This window comes from Gopherus evgoodei, chromosome 6, assembly GCF_007399415.2.
Source record: "Gopherus evgoodei ecotype Sinaloan lineage chromosome 6, rGopEvg1_v1.p, whole genome shotgun sequence".
Taxonomy (NCBI): Eukaryota; Metazoa; Chordata; order Testudines; family Testudinidae; genus Gopherus; species Gopherus evgoodei.
Genome location: NC_044327.1, coordinates 46,383,446 through 46,407,628, shown reverse-complemented (window position 1 = coordinate 46,407,628; position 24,183 = coordinate 46,383,446). Strand labels below are relative to the sequence as shown.

The following is a 24,183-nucleotide window of genomic DNA, read 5'->3' as shown; positions in this document are numbered from 1 at the left end:
CTTAAAAACTCCATGAATATGCATGTATGAATGGTTGCCACATTCTCAGCTTAGCATCATATACGTTTGAAATTCAATTTTCTTAAAATACAACTCTGAGCATATTTCAGGTCTCATTCCAGAGAGCTAGTATTTCAATGTGACTTTTTATATAAGGATCTTCTTGTGCATTGTATCTCAAAACGCTGTAAGAATACAGCTACATGGCGAAAATGATGCAGCAGTGTATGCTGGGACCAGTAGTGTCCGTGAGCTGCATATTCATATTAAAAGACAAAAGCAGCTACAGGCTATTTGTAGAGCTCGCATCTGGTCCACCTTGTAGTAGGTAGACTCTATTTAAAGCCAGTTGCATTGCTAACAGTGTGCACACAAGTTTTTTACACTTTTAATGCTGTGAGAATAGGTATTTACATAGAATATTAAAACTCTCTGTATTTAAATTCTTCTACTCTGCATGTCCAATTATTAATTGATCTCACTATAACCTGAGATTCACACTTTTTCCCTATTTACCATAAAACAAAGACAATACAGACTTTAAAGCCCTTATGAAATACAAATCCTGCAGTGGTTTCTAAAAGTACCTTTAACTTAGGGTATGCTGATTTATGCCTATACATCTTTTGGAATTGATGCAGCTTAAAGAGATGTCCCTGCACAGGAAAAAAATTGAACTGGAGTAGGCAGAGGGCAGTTGATTCTGTTCTAGCTTTCTAAAGGCTTACGCTTTGCTAGGATCAAAACTCTGCTTAGTGCACAAACTGATTACATTGCTTTTCAGAAGGGACAAGTGATCTGGTTGCAGTGAAGAAAGAGGAGCCTAAAACAGAAGACGAGAAGCTTTTTGTTGCTCAAGGACCCCCACAGGATTCAGCCAAGAGTGCCGTGGATCATGAGGAACTATCTCCTGAACTAGGAAAGGAACCAAATTCGTATGAGGGGGTAAATATTCCTAAAGAAGGTGATGCAGAACGGGAGTCTGTCAAAATGCAAGAACCACCTGCAGGCCATGCTGTCAATCAAGAAAATGCTGCTAATGAAGAAGTGGAGCGGGAGCACCTCTTAAATTATGACACTCAGCCAGATGACCAGGAGCCCAGTCAGGATGGTTAGTACATTTGAACTGCAGGGGAGGGAGGGATGCTAAACCCAGGGTTGTGAGTTCAATCCTTGAGGGGGCCACTTAAGGATCTGGGGCAAAATCTGTACTTGATCCTGCTAGTGAAGGCAGGGGGCTGGACTCGATGACCCTTCAGAGTCCCTTTCAGTTCTAGGAGATGGGTATATCTCCATTATTATTATTATTTATACAAAGACCCACTCAGGCTACCTAGCTGCCAAGTGGCTTGCATCTAGAGCCAATGATCTTGTAGAATGTTTCAAGGGTCATTTCTTTCCTGGTGCAGAAATGATTAATATAAAATCTAAAATGTCACAATGCAGTGGTCTGTCATGTGAGAGACTGGGACTCAGACAAGTTCCCTGCTTTCCTTGCTCTGTGAGTAGAGGCTAGAATTTGTTTCCAGCTCTTATGCTTGTTAGTTGCCTTCTGAAGTGGCTGGGGTCCAAATCTCCACTGGGATCAGCAGTCCTGCCTGTTTGCTACAGATGTTGGGCCATCTCTTGCTCTTTTACCTACACGAGTATTCCATTGACATCAGACTCCTTATGTGTAATTCTAATAGGGTTTGACCTATTAAAATAGAGTTACAGCGAGAGGTAGGGGTGAAATGTTTTTGTTGGTTTGGCAAAACACCCAAAACCTATTTTTAATAGGAAATCCTTTTAAACAGTAATATGTGTTGGACTTGACCTTGGCAGACTTGCACTACTATATATGTACCTGGAGACAAAGCAGTTTGAATTTACTCTGCATTACGTCACACCTGGTGAACTAGAGCCATTATGTTATAGTTCACTGCTCAGTGTTTACCAGCCAGATCACTGTTTCTCCTGCCTATATAGTATCTGTCCTTTCTGTGGGTTTGATTCTGTGAAGCATTGAATCTCCTATAGATGGCACATACCCTCAGCTTTCATTATCTTGCAGGATAATGCCCGAAGGCTGAAATGTTTAGCAAGTAGTGTTTTTAAGCAGACATGCATCTTTGGCTTCAATTATAGCCCAGGGATATACTAGAAAAGCTTTGCTGGTAACACTGTACTGACACACATTCCTGCGTTGATATAGCTTTTGCTGAATATAGTTTATACCAGTTCTCAGGCAAAATAAGCACCACTTCCAAATGCACTTTCATCCTGGTATAGCTGCATCTACACTAAGGCTTTGTTGGTAGAAATGTAATTAAAAAAAACCAATCACTCCCCTTACATTACAATACTAGCAAAAATGTCTAGTGTGAACAGAGCTTTATAAGTACATCAAAACTTCTAGCTCCAGTCATCTTGCTAGTGGTGCAGTCTTAGTGACAACATTCTCAGCTATATCTGGAATTTCATCTAAAAGTACAAATCAAAAGCTCACAGGCAACAGGAGGTGCAGAAGAGTTCACACAGGCCAGAAAATGAAGATTGTCTGATTGTAGCAAAATGAAAAGAATCCCCCACTCCCAGTTTTGCTGCAAACCAGTTCTCTGCTTTCCAGGTACTAGCACATATTCTCTTGCAGATAAAGCAAAGTGAAAGCAAGAAGCCCAAGATTAGTTTTCTGAACTTCATTACAGTCTTTTATGCTCCTTGAAATGTGATACATGTAGTTAGGCTAACTTTACATATAACACTTGCTCTTCGTATCAGTCTTTCAGAATTGTCATGAAAATTTACTTGCATAGGCACAATCTCCTTGCCCACACTCACTATGATAAAACTAATTGTTACTTACGCACCAAACTAGTTATTTGTCCCAAGTCATTAGACAGACAGGCTTGCAAGACTGTCATAGGTGGACTACCATTGTGAATCCTGAAGTCCTGTGTTCCTATGGCTTGTTTGAAACATCTTGCTGAACAGAGGAAGCTGTTCATTATTTTGCTTCTTTGCACATGCCACTAATACCTATTACTGTTTTTGTTCAGTTTATCCTCCTTTGGTTGCCATTTACCATTTCTTTCTGTAACCTTTTGCTAACACTTTCTCTTCCTATTCTGCTGAACATTGACTTGTTTAGCATCCTGGGGTATGGGAATTTTAATCTGTCCATTGGACAGATTTGCAGCAAGGGAGATTAGGTGAGTGTTTTTTCTAGTATCTAACTATAAAGATAGTTAATTACTGGAGCAGGTTATCTAGGGAGGTGTTGGAATCCTTGTCATTTGGAGCTTTTCTAAGAACAGATTAGACAAATATGTCTTCAGACATGGTCTTGGTGTATGCATTTCTGCTTCTCAGCAGGGGCGATGGACTAGATGACCTCTTGAAGGTCCCGTCCAGCCCTACCTATCTCATGTTATCAAGCCTTCTGTCTACAAGGGTTATAGCAAACTTAGTTCTGAAATTGGATAGGCAACTGCAGCAAGTAAGAATAGCTGAGAACTGAACCTCTAAGCAGAAGGTAATCAAATTTCAAAGGTTTGAGATAAATTCAATCTGTTGTAGAGCTGGAGTAGGAAGGAGACTGTTTTTCTAGCGACAGTGCTCTACTGCAGCTGTGGCAAGTTTTTGGCCACTAACTAATGAAACTAAATATCTTTATAGATAAACGGGGAGCTGAAGCAGCGAACCAGAACAACATAGCAGTTGACTACAACCTAGATGAAAATGAAGCTGAATCTGAAACTGACAAGCAAGCAGCACTGGCAAGCTATGAAAATAACTTGCATGGTAAAAACCTGAGTCTTTTTTTTTTAAATCCTCTTATACACAGCATATTGTATTTTTAGAACTGTCCCCTTAAGGGTTTTGAGAGGGATGAAACTGACTGGCCTTCTATTCATCAGATTAGTTAACTCTGATGTCTTTGTGCTTGCTCTGAATACAGCTGGGGCCAGATTTTGCTATTACCAATTTTACTCTGGTGCAATGAGACTTCAGTGAAGTTTCTCCCTATTTACGTGAGAGAGAACTGGACACTCAGGCCAGTTTCATGGTATATGTAAAAGCAAACTATAACTGGATACTTGTGATATTGCACTATTCTACAGTGACCCAATACAGTGACCTTTCAATAAGGACTATGTTGTTTCTCTTGCTGCTGTTCCAACTCTTACAGAATTAAGAATTTCACTTTTTTCCTCCCTTATTAGCCCCAAATCCTGAAGATCTGAATATGAAGAACCACTTATTTAATCAAGGTGAAGAGGAGAGACAGAGGCTGTGAATAAGGAAGCACACCATGTGTGACTCAATCACTTGCAAACAAATCCAACCATAAAGATCCAGGTGAAGCTAGAATGCTTGATTGCCATCTTAAGGCTTTAAAAGGGTCCCAAATAAAATAGATTGCGGTTGTGAAGTTTTAGTACTATGCTTCAATGATTAAAACTATACTTTGTCTCTTACAGAGGTTTAAAGCAGTTCTGACTTGTCAAACTTTTTTTTTTTTTTACTGTTTTTAAAACCTTAATTAGCTAGCAATAATTGAAATACTTTTAAACAGTCAGCTAACTTGTACAATCATATAACAATGGCATGAAGTAGGGGAAACAAAGTAATTCTAAGATCATATTTTGAATCCCTACCTGTGCTTCAGATGCTAAACTTAGACTGATCCTCCCCCAGTAAAAGGTACGTTTAGTCCTTATTGTCACAAAGGGTGGAATAGTTGACCTGACCCTCTCAAAACTACTACAAGGCTTTTGGATAGCTTCCCCCCCCCCCCGTAATATCATCGCTCTTCACCACAGAAGAATAGCATGGTTCCCATGGGAGGTCATGGCAAAGAGGCTGGACCTGCATTCACAAAGCTAGCAAGGGGGTGTAGATTAGCTTTACAACTCATTTAAGTAGGAGGATTTGGTTTCTGTCAAACTGACTTGAAGCTACCATTGTCTAAGGGAAGGCTAAAATGGTGTGTAATGCATATTCCTTACTTCACCCATCCACCATTGCATTCAAAGACATTTTTATGTGGGACTCCATGAGTAAACTTGAACACATTGAAGTTATATTATGCATAACAGAACACTCTCACTGTTATTGTACAATGTTTTTATTGTAACATGTTGAATGTATTCATTGTGGTCAACAAACAGACAGTACCTCCTAGTGCCATTAGGAAAGCTTTGGGAGTGCTGGTCTCTGCTTGTTACTGCAAGGTGCCTGTTGAAGCAGGACTTTAAAGTGGGGAAAGTCCACCACACCATCTATCACAGATGGTTCTCCACCAGGCTGTTTTAAAACAATTAGTAGTACACACATTCTTAGCTACCCCTGAGGTTTTGTCCTTAATTCCACTTGTAAATCCTGGTTGATAAAAGTGGGTAGGTTACAGGGATTTGGACCCTGATACTGAAGGTCACCTGTATGCCACAGTCCAGTGTTTCAGACAGCAAGGGAAAAGAAAATGAAAGTAGCTTGCATCCTGTAACTGTTTGTTCAAAAGGACTATTTTTATAATTTGAACAAATCCAGATCAACAGGTCAGTTACTAATGCAGAATAGAAGACAGTAAAACAAGATTAGAGGAGAGAAGAGGTGGTAGGCATGACTGAATTGTACAAAGGACTGCACACTGCATTTAAGTTATACTCTCACAGCGAGGGAAAGCTGATGCTTCACTCACTACTCATGCACTTTTTCCTTTCCAGTTATGTACTGTATGCCATAGCTTACAGTGCCAGTAATCTGGCTATAATCATTTGAGCACAATTTTTTGTATCTTAAATAAAGTTGCCATACAATAAATAGGGCTGTGCTCAGAAGCTGCATTAAATCTGGCCTTTGTTATACATAAAGGAATGCATATAGTCAAGATACACTTACGAGAGTTGAGAGTTTCTGAATAATATAACTAAAGTTGTCCTAAGAAAGGCATTGCAATGTTATCCTCTGTACAGTAACAAAGCCAGTCACAGAAATATTACATTTCTGAAACTTTCCCTCTCACAATACATTGTGTTTCATGGTTTGGGGGAAGGCTATACAAACCTGAGAAGAAAAAACACAAGCATTTCGTAGAGTGACAGAAGAATGGGAGACACAAGAGGACACCCCCTCTAAAAATGTGGACAAAGTTGGGATGTATTGCCTTTGGCAGTACAGAGCTGCAGTTTTAAGTTAAATTATCTATCCCAACTTTCCAGCCATTAGGTAATATTACTCAGACAGCTTAAAAAAATAAGATGAACATTAATTTGACTATCATCCATTACATGGGGGACTGAATCATCTCTAAATAAAAACTTACTTTCTAAATGGTTTTTGAAGGATTCAGATTCTAAGTGTAATTTTTAAAAATGTAAAAGGCAAGGGGGGGCTTCTGTCAACTGTATAGAAAATAATTTTAAAACTAAAGCTTTTTTCTAGTGGGGCAAGAGAAATTAGATTTACTCAGAACTGTGGTTTTAAACAGCTTTGTATATTGCCTAAAATCATTTGTACTCACTTTGAGTTTCCTGAATGAAGTTATGAACTTGACAGGGTGGGGAACTGATTTTTGTTCTTGTTCAAAATGTTTTTGCAATGAAGCCTGATCAATTTTAGAAAAACATTTTAAAATAAAACTAAATCCTTTTCAGTGTGTGTTTAACTAATTTTAAACAGGGTTGGTTTACTTTTAATATTAACTCCTAGTGCGAGGAGGAAAAGGGGTTGGAGGGGAAGGAGAGAGCTGGTTCATTTACGCAATTTCTAATTCATGTATTCTGTACTGTATCACATTTATAGAAGTTATTGCTAGTTTCTTAACATGTTACCTGTTGACCAGCTTGTGTATTTCCAGTAGAAGGTGGTTTCCTTTGAAAGTGAGCAGTCCAATTTGCCTGGAAGTCTAGTAATAATACTTTTCGAGTGATGGTCCCTTTGTAGATTCCAACTGAATTTAGAAAAGTGTTTTATAATAACTCAGTCAAGCTCAGAACAAAATGTTTTGATAAACATTTCAATCAACCCAAAAGGAAGGTTTTGGAACTTTTTTTTTTTGGGAAATTTAAATGTTTGTTCCATTTTGGAACACAGAATTTTAAAATTGCATAATTTCCTGCAAAAAGAAAAATCCAGCTCATCTTGCATTTTGGTCTTGCTTTTTAATCCAGCTCTTATTCTTAGTACTGGCTTAGAGTGAGGCAAACTCAGTCAGGAGTTCTGCCATTCCTAACTTTCATAAAACATCTGCTTGCCTCAAGAGAAGATTACTGTGTACTGTTGCTTTCAATGAATTTTCAACCCTTCCCCTACGGTAGTTCTGGGCAGTGAGGAGATATGAGCCATTAGTGATCATCATCAAGAACTCATGGAAGACAGGAAAGATTCCAGAGGACAAATATAGTGCCAATCTATAGAAAAGGGAATAAGAACCACCCAGGGAATTACAGACCTCAGTTTAACTTCAGTACCTGGAAAGAAAATGAAGCAAATACTGTGTCGCATGACCATCTCATAAACAAACTAGGGAAATACAACCTAGATGGAGCTACTATAAGGTAGGTGCATAACTAGTTGGAAAACCATTCCCAAAGAGTAGTTATCAGTGGTTCAGTTACAACCTGGAAAGGCATATCAAGTGGGATCCTGCAGGGATCAGTTCTGTTCAATATCTTCATAAATTATTTAGATAACACTTAAAGTTTGTGGAGAATACCAAGCTGGGAGGAGTTGCAAGTGCTTTGGAGGATAGGATTAAAATTAAAAATGATCTGAAGTAAATAGGATGAAATTCAATAAGGATGAATGCAAAGTACTCCACTTAGGAAGGAGCAATCAATTGCACACGTACACAATGAGAAATGACTGCCTAGGAAGCAGTACTGCGGAAAGGGATCTGGAGACTATGGATCGCAAGCTAAATGAATCAGTGTAACACTCTTGCAACAACAAGGGACCATAATTCCGGGATGTATTAGCAGAAGTACTGTAAGCAAGACACAGGTAGTAATTCTTTCACTCTACTCCATGCTGATAAGGCCTCAACTGGGGTATTGTGTCCAGTTCTGGGCACCACATTTCAGGAAAGAAATTGGAAAAAGTTCAGAGGAGAGCAACAAAAATGATTAAAGATCTGGAAAACATGATCTAGGAGGAAAGATTGAAAAAACTGGGTTTAGTCTAAAGAGAAGAGAAGATGGGGGGGCATAACAGTTTAAGTATATAAAAGGTTGTTACAAGGAGGAGGGCAAAAAATATTCTTGTTAATCTCTGAGGATAGGACAAGAAGCAATGAGCTTAAATTGCAGCAAGGGAAGTTTAGGTTGGATATTAGAAAAAAATTCTTAACTATCAGGGTGATTAAGCACTGGAATAAATTGCATAAGGAGGTTGTGGAATCTCCATCTTTGGAGGTTTTTAAGAACAGGTTAGACAAACACTTGTCAGGCATGGTCAAGTTATTATGTAGTCCTACTTTGAGTGCAGGAGACTGAACTAGACAACTTGAGGTCCCTTCTAGTCGTACACTTCTATGATTCTATAATGTCATTTTCAGAGTCCTTGTTCAAACGAGAATTTCACTTTAACTCAGCTGTGCCTGTCAGACAGGCTCTACTGTACTGAATCATTCAGTCATGAGTGTTATTAAATCCTTACAAACACCACTGTCAGTCAGAATTCACTAAAATGATTTATGATTAAATCTGTAATAAAACCAAATAAAGTACAATGTTGTTCAATAATGCAGTTGATTAAAAACCATTTCACCCATAGAACATTATACAAACCACTTTAAAACAGCAGTTGTAATTCAGGTCATGTAAGGAAGTCAGACTAAAGATATTCCATACAACAGTACTTTTATCCAAGAGATCCATGTCAAAGCGGGTATCTGAAATACAGATTACAGTTCAGGTATCCAATAATAATCTCTTGTCGTTCAAACAAGTTTCACAACCGGGAAATATTTGTGAGGAGAGAAGTCAAATTCTGGAGGAACCTAGAGGGAGAGAGAATATTAAAAGATTACTCTGACATCCATCACTACTGATTTTATTCTGAAAGGGGAATTCATGGCATAGTTATCTTGGAAGAAAATGCTAGTTTCGCCTACTTGTTTTTTCTTGTTTTGTTCTTTTAAGCTTTAAAATATCATAAAAGAACACAAACCAAGAAAATCCTGTCAGCTAAAAATCAACTTAAAAAATCCCAACAACATCAAAAGCTATTATGAGTTGTGGAAAATAGTCTCTGAAAGACTAGTCATCACTAGTGAGGGGCAAAGAGGGACACTGCCATCTGGGGAAGCCATCAGCCTTCTCAGTTAGAGCTTGTACTATGATGGAGTTGGTACCAACAGAGAGAGGGGAAAAATTAAAATCTCACTGAGTCAGACATAAGACATCATGTCACTGCCTAGGGGAAGTCAGTCCTCTTATATACTGTATTGGAACCATGCACGAGTACTGAAGAGGTGAAGCATTTTTTTTTTTTAAATTAGATCTTCTTGGAAAGGGAAGCAATTTCAGGAACACAAGATTAAAAACTAAAAATGCTGATCTACCCTTTTAACTGCTATCCCACCAGCACCTTGCTTCTTGTCCACCCACCCACTTCGCCCAAAATGTGCGTTCCCCATACTTCTGTTTCCACATTCTGGATACTCCCTCTACCTCACCAATGCTTTCCTCTACTCTCCACCTCACCCACTATCTGCCTCAAGCTCAGCTAATTTCTTCCATTCCTCTCCCCACCTGCTGCTGCTTCTCCCCAATCCTCAACCCTTCTACTGCTTACTTGTACTTCCTTGGACCCATTGCTATTAGCTATTTTCCCTTCTCTTCTTCCTCTTAATGTCTAACCCTATCCATACACATCTGCTGTTGCTTCCATCATTAGCCTCACCTTCCACATCATAGCTCCTGTCTTTGTTGCTATTTACATTCTAGATGCAGCTTCCCAGCTAATTTCCCTCCCAATGTTCAAACATTTGAGGGCATAACAAATTTCAAAACTTGAAATGCCAGCTTCTCAACATGCTTCAAGGGTCACATTTATTTTTTAATTTTTTCCATATTTGGATCAGATCTGTATTCCCTCTAAGGCTTAGAGTAGTTAAAAAGTGAAACTGTGCATTCAACTATTAGAGCTGTAGCAGAAATGGAACTGTTGACTGTGTTATTCAGTAGTTAAAGACAATTCAATTTGATTGTGATTTTCTTACCTTAGAATCCTTCTTGTGACCGCCTGCCAGCAGCTTCATGACCACAATGTTGGGTTTAGCAACTTTTAGAATTCGGTTGACCTAACAGAAAGTAGTAAACTTTCAAGTGACAATTTATGGCCAAGAAAAAATAATTGGGAAAAAAAATCAATCAAGCTGCTTCTATAATATAATACTTTGACTAGAATATCAATCCCATTTTAAAAGATGTCAAAGTAGTTTGTACTACATTTTCAAATAGCTTGATAAGGCAACTAACTATGTTTAATACAATAGCATTTTTAATATAAGAGACCATACAAAACATGGTATTTCATATTTATTCTCATGATTGTCAAACCTCTGCAGATTTCAAAGTATTATTTGTCAAGGGTTGACTTTGTGCTTCATGTTGCACAGGACACATCCCTTCCCTAACAAGCTGCTGTTCTTATAAACCATGGTACAGGCGAGTCTCATCTTACATGGGGGTTCCGTTCCATAGTTAGCACGTAAAGCAAAAACCGCGTATAATCAAAATTACATTTAGTTGAATGGCAGGCGGAATCGCTCACACTACAGGTACATTATTAAAATTGTTATTTTTCTCTTTTTTGGGGTTGTTTTTTTTTTTGCCGACCGCGTAAAGCTGAAATCGTGCATGTTAAATGCACATAAGATGTGACAGACCTGTATACAGCGGGTAGTTCAATGTGGGAAGTTGACAATTTTAAATTAAATACTTGAGCACTTTAATAACTAAATGAATTTTCTGATATATTTTAATTCATCACAAAAGTATTTCAGTTAGAACTAATGACAAAGCCAATAATGTATTCCAAACAGGAGCGTCTACTTCTGTTTCTCTACATCTCCGTTTAGCCTTACCTCATGATCTGCGTTAGGAATATTCTCCAGTATCATTTTAGCCTGTTGGAAGTGTTTGCTAGCTGCCATATAGAGATCAGAGGACTGTGGAGGGGGGCTGTATTTATTTAGGTCAGACATTTCCTAAATATCACAAAAAATATATATATTATTAAAACTAATAATCAACAGCACATAAACCTTTCTACATTGCTTTGACTGGGATCAGAAATCAATTACAATATTTAATTAAACCAGTTTTTCCTTAAATCAACTGAGTACTAGTTAAAATATTACCACCACTAAATAGCAGAGGTCAAATTAATATTTGTTTTAACCAGTTAAATCTCATGTATTGTAATCTTTATTAAATAGCTTATTATTTTAGAGCACCAAAAAGTGTGCTAAGACACCTCACAGCGCCAATAAATGACATGATCCCTGCTCTGGAGAGCTTGCACTCTATTTGCAGCAGTGATGCCATCAAGTAGGCAGCAAAACAGTGAGCAGTAACTAAGGAGGAAAGACAGACAAGGGAAGAGCAGTAAGAGCAGGTAGTTATAAAGCACAGGCTTGCGTGCACAAGTTGAACAAGATTTTTTTTAAAGTTACTTTTCTTTAAAAATAAATAAATAAATAAATAAAATGCATAATTCTAAAGATAGGTGAGATGATATAGCATTGTTGACACAGAAAGCAAGGATGGTCTGAGCTGCATTATCAATGTTCATTTTACATGCAAAACTGCCTTCATATTTGTTGCACATACCTTGCTTGCTTGCTGCAACAGTAATACTTTGGCTGTTAAACAACTACCTTTCCTAAATGTATATTCTAGCTGATAGTCTGTCAAATTTGATATCTTTTTCACACAAATGCACACATTACAAAGAGTAACAGCAACAAAACTTGGCAAAAAAGTCCAATTTTAGAAAGAAGTTAGATTCACTTTCCTTACTGCAAATACAGTGAATAGCCTCTTCTCATTCTCTACTTTGCTTAAATAATAATTTAGAAAAATGAAAGATATTTTTAACTTATAACAGTACTTAAAAGTACGATACAATCCTTCAGTACACTGAGATGCATCGTTATGTGCTATAGAATCAGCCACTAGGCATGTAAGTGTACATGCAGGGCCTGATTTTACAAGAAATGTACAAACATATTGAAGGGCAGAGTTGAATCTAAGTGTTTTAAGATTGTTTGGAAAGAGTTCACCTTGAACTGCAGATAGTGCACTGGTGGTGGTGTGATGACACTGTTGAATGGAGCAAACCTGTGCTCATATCGAACTTGCTCACTATCAAGCTCAAATTTGGGTTTTCTCACTTTACCATCCATGTCAAAAGCGATCATTGTCTAAGGGAAAGGAAGGAATAAGAAAGACCGAAGTGAAACCTGTAGCAGTTTGTCATAATACACAAGCACTACCGCATCTTGGAATCAACAATGGTACACACGGGAGGATGGGAAAAAAGTCATTCTGAAATACCTTTCCAGGTATTTGATGCAAAAAGGTTAACTGTATTTCTCCTGTCTCTGGATTCTACTCTTGTCTATTTGCTTAGAGAATGGACTTTTCATGTGTGTTTTATAATGCACCAAACAAGTCAGGCAAATGGTTAGCAAGGTAACTCCTCTTTTTAATCTTGAGAGAGAGGGTGGATTCATGAAAGAGCCGACTGAGATATCAAACCACCTCTGAGGCACTTCTGTTGGGTCAGCGGTCAGAGGTCAGAAAACAGAGAGGCTAGGGAATCAGCATTCCATTTCTTTTAGCACTGTATGGTACTTCCATTTTAATGTATTTTTAGTGCTTATTTTATTATATTTCAGCTAGTATCGTTTATAGTTTTTGGTATCCAATCTGGTTTAGTGACAGGAGAGGGCACTATAACAAGTTCCAGTGCTTAAAGATAATGGCTTCAGCAGACTATTCATCCTTACTCATATCCATTAGAAGACTTTAAATAGCATTATTCTATATCTGATAAAACACTATTTAGAGTAGGAAATTTCTTTAGGAGGGCTTGATTCTCAGAACCAACAACAGAATGGACACAAATTACAAAAAAAGGGGGGGGTGGGGAGGGGGAAATTTTAATGCTTACCACCACCGTATAACAAAATTGAACCCTATGTAGACCATCTGTTCAGTAATAAGTTACCTTGTACATCCCAGCGCACATATTCTGATATGCTTGGCTCATGGTGATCTCTCTGCTCAGAGGGCGAACTGTAAATTCCATATACAAAGATATTTCACCCAAAATAATGATACAGAACAAATGCAGGCAATTTTTTTTTTTTGCAACTACTAGTTCATTAAAATTGTTAATTGCAAATATCACAATTGCAAATTTCCTGTCCCCTTCTCTAAAAATTAGAAACTCTCCTTTTAAGTTAAGATAGACATGTTCATTTGGTCCCCAGTTAAGCAATGTACTTAAGTATATACCTAACTTTTATTCACAAGTAGTCCCTGGACTTTAATGGGACAATTTACATTCTCAAAGCTTGCGGAACTGGAGCCCAATGGAACTTCTTAGGAATAAAATAAAAATTTGATCTGACAATACATACTCTACCTCACACTCAGACAAACATTGCCTTCATAAAGTTATACTTTTTGTAGGATAGTGTTTCCCAAACCATGGGCATGCTCCCCTGGAAGTGTGGAACAGTAGTAGTAAACATTTCTCCCACAGTGTGCTGCTAACATGGTGCTGTTGAAGGAGAGAGACAGGTAATTTGTCTTCCTGAAGAGAGGCTCAGTTTGCAAAGAGTTGGGAGGTGCTGGTGTATGGATTAAATCATATTCAATTAAATCAAACTGCATCTACTCAGCAATTGTGCTAACCCAGGGTTTGGACCCATGGTCCCAGCAGGGCTGGAGGGTCTGAGCTTTATTGCTTTGCAGTGTAGATGCAGCCTTGCTTCATTCAGGCCCTTGGGGTCAGCCAGAAGTATCACATAATTCCATGAAACAACCTCCTTAACCCTCTCTATCCCATTCTGTAATCCACCCTACTGAAAACAGAAGCCACCTCCCCTTTGTGAACAGCAACAACCCAGATCATCATTAACCCACTCTGTCAGAGAGCCTCCTGGGTTTGCACTGGAGAGCGAAACAATGAGGCCTTTTGCAAAGCGAGCGGCTTCCTGGTAACATGCAGGGCAGGCAGTCAAGTCTTCCCACCATGCACCACAGTCCTAGTGGCCACATTTAGGGAGAGGGATGGTGCTAGGGACTCTGGGATACAGTTACTTTGACTCAGGTCTGCGCACTGCAATGTGAATGCAAAAGTCCTAGGTTTGAGCATGGGTTAGAAAAGTACCAACACTGGGTTAAAATACAATGTAGGTGCTCATGCCCAGGGTTCCCTAACATGGGTCAGCTGACTTGAGTCCCATTAACCCTGGGCTTACATTGCAGTGTAGACGTACCACTTGAGATCAGTGAAGTTACACAGGTATAATGCCAGTATGAGAAAAATGAGAGACACTCTAAACCTGTTGTACCTTTTTTCTTTTTCTTTGTTTTCTTACTACTACGGCCTTTCTGCTGCTCTTCCATTATTCTCTCTTCTGCCATTTGAGAGCTATCAGCACGGCTCAGTGTTGACATCAGCCAGGCATAGAGAAACTCAGACAGATACCTATAATACAAATATTATCCAGCTATTACATACTACACAGCAAGCTATATATAATGCGTGTGCTGTTATTTCACATTGTGCATTTTCTTTCATGAAGAAAACAGATGTCTATACTCAACTGATATTTCCTTTAAACTAACTGAAGGGGAAAAATGTCTCAACACCATAAGCTCAGCGATAGTATAAAATGACTTCTATTCTTTTGCTAGTTTAAATCAAAATCTGGGTATCACGTAAGTATTCAGTTAGATGACTTCTAACCATTTCAAAAATCTTTAAAAAGACTTCAGGCTAATACTTAAATAATCCAAGAGTTTAGGAATCGTACATATTAAATTACAGAGACTAAGTATTTTAAAGGGCAGGTTTCAGAGTAGATTATTGAATATACTTCCCCATGTTAAGTATTCTCACACCTTCTTGTCAACTGTCTAAAATGGGCCATCTTGATTATCTCTACAAAAGTTTTTTTTTCCTCCTGCTGATTATACCTCACATTAATTAATTAGCCTCTTACAGTCGGTATGGCTACTTCCACCTTTTCATGTTCTCTGTATGTATATATATTTATTTCTAGATGTTCCATTCTATGCATCTGATGAAGTGGGCTGTAGCCCACGAAAGCTTATGCTCAAATTTGTTAGTCTCTAAGGTGTCACAAGTACTCTTGTTCTTTTATTTTAAAGGAGTCCCTTTAAAAAAAATTTTAAATTAGTATTTTTTTTAAATATTGACAATGCTTCAAATGCAGTTAACTCATGTGATTAACTCAAAAAAATTAACCACAATTTAAAAAAATTGCAATTAACTGCAGTTTTAATCACACTATTTAACAATAGACTACCAATTGAAATTTATTCAATATTTGTGGATGTTTTTCTACATTTTCAAATATATAGATTTCAATTACAAATACAGAATACAAAGTGTACAGTGCTAATTTTATATTCTTTTTTACAAATATTTGCATTGTAAAAAACAAAAGATAGTATTTTTCAATTCACCTCATACAAATACAGTAGTGCAATCTCTATCATGAAAGTGCAATTTATAAATAGATATTTTTTGTTACATAACTGCACTCCAAAACAAAACAATGTAAAACTTTAGAGCTTACAAGTCCATTCAGTCCTATTTTTTGTTCAGCCAGTCACTCAGACAAACAAGTTTGTTTACATTTACAGTGAAAGTGAGAACAGGCATTTGCATGGCAATTTTGTAGCCATTATTGTAAGGTATTTACGTGCCAGATATTCGTATGCCCCTTCATGCTTCCATGCTGATGACGCTCGTTAAAAAAAATGTGTTAATTAAATTTGTGACTGAAATCCTTGGGGAAGAATTGTATGTCTCCTGCTCATATATTTCATGTTATATCAGTCTCGGATGATGACCCAGCATATGTTGTTCATTTTAAGAACGCCTTCACCACAGATTTGACAAAATGCATAGAAAGTACCAATGTGAGATTTCTAAAGATAGCTTCAGCACTTGACCCAAGGTTTAAGAATCTGAAGTGCCTTCCAAAATCTGAGAGGGATGAGGTGAGGAGAATGCTTTCAGAGGTCTTAAAAGAGCAACACTCCGTTGTGGAAACTACAGAACCCGAATCACCAAAAGAGAAAAGAAAATCAACCTTCTGCTGGTGGCATCTGACTCAGATGATGAAAATGAATCGGTCAGTCCACATTGCTTTGGATTGTTATGGAGCAAAACCTGTCATCAGCATAGCTGTGTGTTCTCTGGAATGGTAGTTGAAGCGGGAAGGGACATATGAATCCATAGCACATCTGGCACGTAAATATCTTGTGATGCCAGCTACAACAGTGCCACGTGAATGCCTGTTCTTACTGTCAGATGACATTGTAAACAGTAAGCAGGCAGCATTCTCTCCTGCAAATGTAAAAAAACTTTTTTGGCTGAACAAGAAATAGGACTGAGTGGACTCATAAGCTCTAAAGTTTTCCATTTTTATTTTTGAATGTAGTTATTTTTTGTACATAATTCTATACTTGTAAGTTCAACTTTCATGATAAAGAGATTTCACTACAGTACTTGTATTAGGTGAATTGAAAAATACTATTTTTTGTTTTTTACAGTGCAAATATTTGTAATAAAAATAATGTGAGCACTGTATACTTTGTGTTGTAATTGAAATCAATATATTTGAAAATGTAGAAAACATCCAAAGATATTTAAATAAATGGTAGTCTATTATTGTTTAACAGCACGATTAATTTTTTTAATCACTTGACAGCCCTAATTTCAAGCATTACAATTTTTAATAAGTAAAATCATGGATTATCATGTTAAGGAAGTGTATCACTTTAAGGAATCGTGTTATTCAACCATTACACAGAATTCTGAAAGAGAGTCCTAAAGTGCTACTACATCCTATGAACAAGTTCTGGCCTTCTTTAAAACTAATAGCAAAGGTGGCAGGAAAACTACTCTAGGAGTGCAGAGCATGAAGAGTAAAAATAAACAAGTCTTTAAAAAATTCATAGTTCAGTCCAGAAATGTGTTACTGACAGAATTCTGATGAAAGCTTCAACCAAATATTATTTTCTTCAACAAAAATATTTTTTTGGTTTTCACTTAAAGATCAAATTGAATAGCTATTTAGTACTATAGTTTAACTAAGATAAGATGTACAGTCATTAAAAGTGAGGAAAAAAGACTATGCAGCAAATTGATACTAATCATAATTGCCACAATGTATAAGTACCTTAATGGGGAGAAAATCCCAGGCACGAAAAGGGCTCTTTAATCTAGCAGAGAAAGGCATAACAAGAGCCAGTGGCTTCAAGTTAAAGCCAAATGAATTCAAATGAGAAATAAGGCACACATTTTTAACAGTAAGGGTGATTAACTACTGGAACAAACTCCCAAGGTAAGTGGTGGAATCTCCATCTATTAAAATCTATTTTCAAATCAAGAGTAGAGGCCTTTCAGGAAGATCCGTGGTTAACTAAACACAAGCTGTGGGGCTCAATACAGGGGCAACGGTGAAATTTACTGGCCTGGTATATAGTAGGTCAGACTAGATAATCTAATGGTCCTTTCTGGCCTTAAAGAAAAATCTACTAAAATCAAATAGCAACAAATACATTAGTTACTATAATGTTTTCTTCAAATGCCTTAGTTTGGAAGTCAATTATGAAATGCCAACATGGAACCAGTTTTATTGCCCTTACTACCCGTGGAGCCAAATTCACAGACTGGCATCAATGGTAGTACAGTTATTATAAAATTAAGGATTGTCTCACACCCTCAGTAAGATCTCGAATTGGGGCAGAACAATGAAGAGGCAAAATTTGCAGATGACATAAAATTGCTCAAGATAGCGAAGTCCAAAGCTGACTGCAAAAAGTTACAAAGGGATCTCATTAAACTGGATGACTGGGCAACAGAATGGCAGATGAAATTCAAGGTTGATAAGTGCAAAGTAATTCACACTGGAGAAAATAATTCCAATTGTACAGACAATATGATGGGATCTAAATTAGCTTACCACCCACAAAATACCTTGGAGTCATCATGGGTAGTTCTCTGAAAACTTTGCTCAACGTGCAGTGGCAGTCAAAAAAGCTAACAATGTTAGGAACCATTAAGAAAGGGATTCATAATAAAAACAGAAAATATCATAATGTACTACATAAATCCATAGATTGAATATGTCATGTAGTTCTGGTCACCCCATTTCAAAAAAAAGCTATCTGAATCGGAAAAAGTAGAGAGATGGGCGATGAAAATAAATAAGAGCATGGAACAGCTTCCATAGAAGGAGAGATTAAAAAAACTAACTGGTCATCTTAGATAAGATGCAGGGACATGATAGGTCTATAAAATCATGAATGGTGTGGGGAAAGTGAATAGGGAAGCATTATTTACCCCATCATATAACACAAGAAGTAGGGGCTACCTAATGTACTTAATAGGCAGCAAGAAGACAAAAGAAAGTACTTTACACAATACACAGTCAACCTCTGAAACTCATTGCCAGGGGATGCAGTGAAGGCCAAAAGGTTCAAAAAAGGATTAGGTAAGTTCATGGAGGATAAATCCATCAATGACTATTAGCCAAGAGTGTCAGTGATGCATCCCATGTTCTCAAACAGCCAATTTTTTATAAACACTCTAGGGCAGCGGTTCCCAACCTTTTCATCTGGTGGGTGCCAGACAAAGGACTGTGGCGGTGGTCGAGCATCTGCCGAAATGCTGCCGAATTTCGGCGGCATTTCGGTGGCGATGCCTCTCAATGACACCACTTGTTGGCAGCAAGCGTCGTCATCAAGAGGCATCGCTACTGAATTTAAGTGGCATCATCGAGAGGTGTCACTGAAGAAATGCCGCCGAATTTCGGCGGCATTTCGGCGGATGCTCAACCACCGGCCAGGATGCAGGTGCATTTAGATGCCCCCGCGGGCGCCCTGGCGCCCATGGGCACGTTGGGGACCGCTGCTCAAGGGGATTTGACTTTCCCTTACCAGATGTAAGTAGTATGCAGTCCTTTGAAGAGTAACAGTACAGTGTGTACTATACATTAGAATTCATTTTCAATGGAGTTAAAAAAATAGCATCAAGATGTCAGTTTAACACGCGAGTGCTTTATTGGTCCATTACATACAAGCCATTTAAAACATTTTTTTTTTCCCTTTTGGCCATCTCCTCCTATGGAAAGTAGTTCAAGGTGGAAGGAGTATAATAGAACAGCATGTATATTGTTTCTGCACACTGTCATCTTCCTTTTTCACTAAAATAAGTTGTCCAATAAAAGATACTACCTCACCCACATTGTCTGTCTCTCTCTCTCTCTCTCTCACTGAAAACAGAAGGAAATGCTCTGAATATAGATAGGGTATACATTTGGAATAAGATGTTGTTTTTAAAAATGATCTCCCAACTCAATGGGTCTAAATGTTGAAAATATCTAATGAGATTAGCATTGTTGGAAGGGAACAGAATATAAACCAGAAGCAGGTAGTGTTTTTTCCTTTAAAATCTATGCTGGCTGCCACAGTCAGCATTGCTTCTCATGGGACTAAACCACTTTCACTGAAGATGGTCTATTAGAACAAGCTAAATAAGTAGCCAAGCAGTGATCTGGACAGTCCACTAGTGAATACACCGTAGAGAACAAACATGGGAGAAGGGACGAGATGGCCCTATAGTTTTTTCCCCCCATCTCTAATTTTTATGATGCAGTGAGACTAAATATTTTGTGCAGTCAGTCTGGGATGAGAGCATTGTTCTAAATCCCAGTTTAAAACACTGGCCTAACACTGTTCTATACATTTACAGGCTGGGCTCTGTGGGAACATTCCCACTTTCCCCCCACAAAGCTTTCAATAATGTGTACTCTTACCAATATATGTAATAATACTCATGCATACTGTAAAGTTCCAATTCAAAGCCACTCAGAAGATACTGTATCATGATGCGGAGATTATGGTAGAGGACCCAGGTCCCCAAACAAGCCAGATGTTGCCTTTGAGGTTCCTGTTTCAGCAGCATGCTGTGAAGTGCTGCATCTACTTTCTCTGCCTACCAGAAAAAGACACAGCAAACTTAAGTAAAAATACCACAGCTATAGGAAAGTGAGAACATACTGAGAAACAATATTCATGGTTTTGCCACAATTAAAACCCTCACAAAATTCTAAATGAAAATATGATCAATAAATCCATAATATATATTAACAAGGGAAATCAGTTTTCACAGAACATGACTTCAGTGGTCCAAAAAGCACATAAAACTGGGTTATATAATTTACTCACTGTCTGAGGTAGAAGAAAAAAAATATTTTTCTAAACTACACTGCCATATTTACTGACAAAGGATTTAATTTTATTGACGGTTTTAATTACTGAATAGTCAAATTTACTAACATTTGGTAAACCAGCATGAGTATTGTATCCACATACTATGTGCAGCTGTGAGACCAGGAGCAACAGCTTGTTACGGTTACAATATCAGAGATAACTGAATATTTTTGGGAACTTCCACAGCACCAACTTGTAAAAAATAAATAAATAAATAAAAATCTCTAGACTATGGCTCCAGATAGGAAATAGCATGTAAAATACTACAAAAATAAAGAATCTTCTATTGTTTTTATTTTAGGCTAAATGTCTGAAGATTTTTATTTTTATTTCTTTTGAAATACTATAATTGAGAGAGCCTCCACAATCCTAAACAAAAGAACACAACCACAAACTGTTTACTCAGGAAGAAACAGCTCAAGAACAATGCTGACAAACCCCTCTACTAAGCACCCACATGGAACATTGACCCACCACAAAGGCAAAAAAAATCTTCCCATTCCACACTCCTCTGCCCCGTACCTTAACATGCAAAGCCTGGAAAAGTAGTGTTTTTCATTATCTCTCTTAAAAAATAAATCCATCTCCTACAAGTGAAACACAACCTCTCACCATGATCAATCATCCTCCAATTTGGAAACAACTTCATAGATGAGTTGAGTATGTGTTCTTTAATGTTGGATGACAGGGAGGTAAATGTAAGTTCTATGTATTTTATAAATTTTACACTTAAAAAAATCTGGTTTGTTACACAGATTTTCAATTAATATTTTATACATTCATTCTGTACACATGCAATTTCGTCTTTGAAACAAGATGTGCTCTGAACTTGAAGTGGCTCAGAACTACGCTTCTCTACTGTGTTGTTAACCTTGAGCGCACTGGCAGCTCTAACAGGTGCAGGGAGCAGAAGCAGACTATTTGAAGGTTAAGAAACACATTAAAGGTTATAGTAGGGAAAACATTTACAGGAAGCACAACACAAGATGTTCCATTGTGGAAAAACCACACAGGAGATGAAGCCTGCTGGCCTCCTGGCTGGTACATTACCTCATCCTGCAGAGTGGCAAATTCCTCAAGAATATGACCCAGTTTATCTCTCTGGCGAGCCCTATTGTGTCCATGGATTTGAATCAGACTACAGAATGGCTGAAATAGAAGAACAACTGATGAATTTTAAACCTAAATTATCCCACATAATATATTTTTATTTACAGATTGAGCCCCCGTAAGTACGCAACCAAGCAGGATGTGTGAAAGGACTCATGCCTAAATACATTTTCTTAGATTTTCACATTGTGCAGTGTTTTTCAATACATGAAGCTCTTCGAACACAGATACCAAACAGACATCTCCAAACTGGACGGAAGGATAAATATTTACACTTTTTGAAAAACAATATGCGTTTGCTGGGTTACATGAAATTACTCTCCATTCCTAGAGATCTATACCCATTTTACTACAAAACCTGTCCCCCATACGATGGTCCTAGGATTGCAAATTGCAACAGTTATGTTTGGTTTTAAAAGGTTAAGAATTTAGGAATCCATGTTTAAAAATACTGGCCTAAAGTTAGGTATCTCAATCTCATTTTCAAAAGGTGCTGAATTCCTTTGACAGTGCCTAAATATGTATTAAAGGCCTTTGTAAGACGATTGATACTTACCCGAACACAATGGGTCACAAAAGAATCAATGTAGTCCTTAGCCTGATGGTTGTTATATAGACAACATCTATAAGGAAATATTCAGAGTGATATCAAATGAAACTATGATTGCTCTAAATAGTCACTGTTACCCAATTAAGAGAGGAGATACTGACTTTAGCCATGTTAGAAAAAAGAGGGCAACCAGTACCATTTAGGTCATAAGAACCTAAGAATGACCATCATACTGGGTCAGACCAATGGTCCATCTAGTCCAGTATCTTGTCTTCTGACAGTAGCTGGTGCCAGATGCTAGAGGGAATGAGCAAAACAGGGCAATTTATTGCGTGATCCGCATCCCCTGAAATCCAGTCCCCAGCTTTTGGCAGTCAGAGGTTTCTAGCCTGTCAGTGGTTTTCCAACTACAATAACTCCTCGCTTAACATTGTAGTTATGTTCCTGAAAAATGCAACTTTAAGCGAAATGACGTTAAGCAAATCCAATTTCCCCATAAGAATTAATGTAAATGCGGAGGGGTTAGGTTTCAGAGAATTTTTTTTCACCAGACAAAAAACTATTATATTACACACACACACACACAAGTTTTAAACAAACAATTTAATACTGTACACAGCAACGATGATTGTGCAGCTTGGTTGAGGTGGTGAAGTTAGAGGGTGGGATATTTCCCAGGGAATGCCTTACTGCTAAATGATGAACTAGCATTTGGCTGAGCCCTTAAGGGTTAACACATTGTTGTTAATGTAGCCTCACACTCTACAAGGCAGCACGAATGGAGGGAGGGGAGACAGCATGGCAGACAGAGACAGACACACACCCTGTGTGTGGGAGAGAGATGTGCATTGCCCCTTTAAGTATGCTGCCCTCCCCGCTCAGTACATTGCCTTTAAAAAAATCAGGAAGTTGATACAGCAGCTGCAGCCAGAAAGCTCTCTCCCTCCTGAGCCCTGTCCTGTCCCCACCCTGCTCTATATGGAGAAGGAGTAAGGGGAGCAGGAGTAGGGCAAGGGGGACACCCTGACATTAGCCTCCCTCTTCCCCGCTACCCTGCACAGCAAGCAGGAGGCTCCCAGGAGAAGCTCCAAGGCAGAGGGTAGGAGCAGCACATGACTGGGGGGGGGGGAAGGACAGCTGAAAGGAACTTAGGGGAGCAGGAAGCTGATAGGGGAGGCTGCCGGTCCACCCTGGTTCCAAGCCCCTACCAGCTAGCTGCAACAGGCTGCTCTTCCCGCAAGCAGTGGACAAAGCAGGCGACTGCCAAACAACGTTATAAGGGAGCATTGCACAACTTTAAATGAGCATATTCCCTAACTGGTCAGCAACGTAACAACAAAACAACATTAACTAGAATGACTTTAAGTGAGTCATAGAATCATAGACTATCGGGGCTGGAAGGGACCTCAGAAAGTCATCTAGTCCAACCCCCTGCTCAAAGCAGGACCAATTCCCAACTAAATCCCCAAATGGCCCCCCTAAAGATTGGGCTCACAACCCTGGGTTTATGGTGTACTAGGAGAGCCCCAGAATGCAACATTTTGAGAAACAAATCAGTGCAAACTTAAGGAGCTGGGAAACAACATATCCATTAGTGGGGGGTCTCTCACAAAATAGTACACAATGAAAGAGTTGGAGGACACCAATCTATACAGAACAAAAGTCATGGAAAACTTGGAGTACTATAATAACCACCCAGAAGCGGATTAGGGGTTTGTGGGGCCAGAGCAAGTGGGGGCCCCTCCACACTCCTTCTCTCCCCCAGCACTCCTGCTGGGGGAATGGCCTTGGAGCATGGGGGTTTGCCCCCACCCAGCACTCCTGCCAGGGAGTGGGGTCGGGGCATGGGGGCTTCCCCCACTTCCCAGCAGGAGCCCCCATGCCCCAACCCCACTCCCCAGCAGGAGTGCTGGGCAGGTGGAGCACTATTATTTTTCTGGGGGCCCTCCATTTGGCCAAGGCCCCTGAGCACTGGCCCCATTG

General features: G+C 38.6%; 2 protein-coding genes across 4 annotated transcripts in view; one reads left to right on the top strand and one right to left on the bottom strand.

Moving 5' to 3' along the window:
• Positions 1–6,109, top strand: part of GOLM1 (golgi membrane protein 1) — a 55,653-nt gene extending 49,544 nt beyond the window's left edge. Inside the window, exons 8-10 of the mRNA XM_030567337.1 lie at positions 785–1,111; positions 3,658–3,783; positions 4,206–6,109. Of these exons, the coding sequence (XP_030423197.1) occupies positions 785–1,111; positions 3,658–3,783; positions 4,206–4,279 (527 nt within the window). The 3' untranslated portion in view covers positions 4,280–6,109. The remainder of the gene's footprint in view (positions 1–784; positions 1,112–3,657; positions 3,784–4,205) is intronic.
• A 2,549-nt stretch (positions 6,110–8,658) lies between these two features.
• NAA35 (N(alpha)-acetyltransferase 35, NatC auxiliary subunit) overlaps positions 8,659–24,183 on the bottom strand; it is a 41,517-nt gene continuing 25,992 nt past the window's right edge. For all 3 annotated transcript variants that reach the window (XM_030567728.1, XM_030567729.1, XM_030567727.1), the window contains exons 15-23: positions 22,207–22,273; positions 21,591–21,689; positions 20,084–20,262; positions 14,579–14,715; positions 13,225–13,292; positions 12,275–12,415; positions 11,075–11,197; positions 10,208–10,288; positions 8,659–8,983 (exon numbers count right to left, since the gene is read on the bottom strand). In XM_030567728.1, the coding sequence (XP_030423588.1) occupies positions 8,924–8,983; positions 10,208–10,288; positions 11,075–11,197; positions 12,275–12,415; positions 13,225–13,292; positions 14,579–14,715; positions 20,084–20,262; positions 21,591–21,689; positions 22,207–22,273 (955 nt within the window). In that variant the 3' untranslated portion in view covers positions 8,659–8,923. The remainder of the gene's footprint in view (positions 8,984–10,207; positions 10,289–11,074; positions 11,198–12,274; positions 12,416–13,224; positions 13,293–14,578; positions 14,716–20,083; positions 20,263–21,590; positions 21,690–22,206; positions 22,274–24,183) is intronic.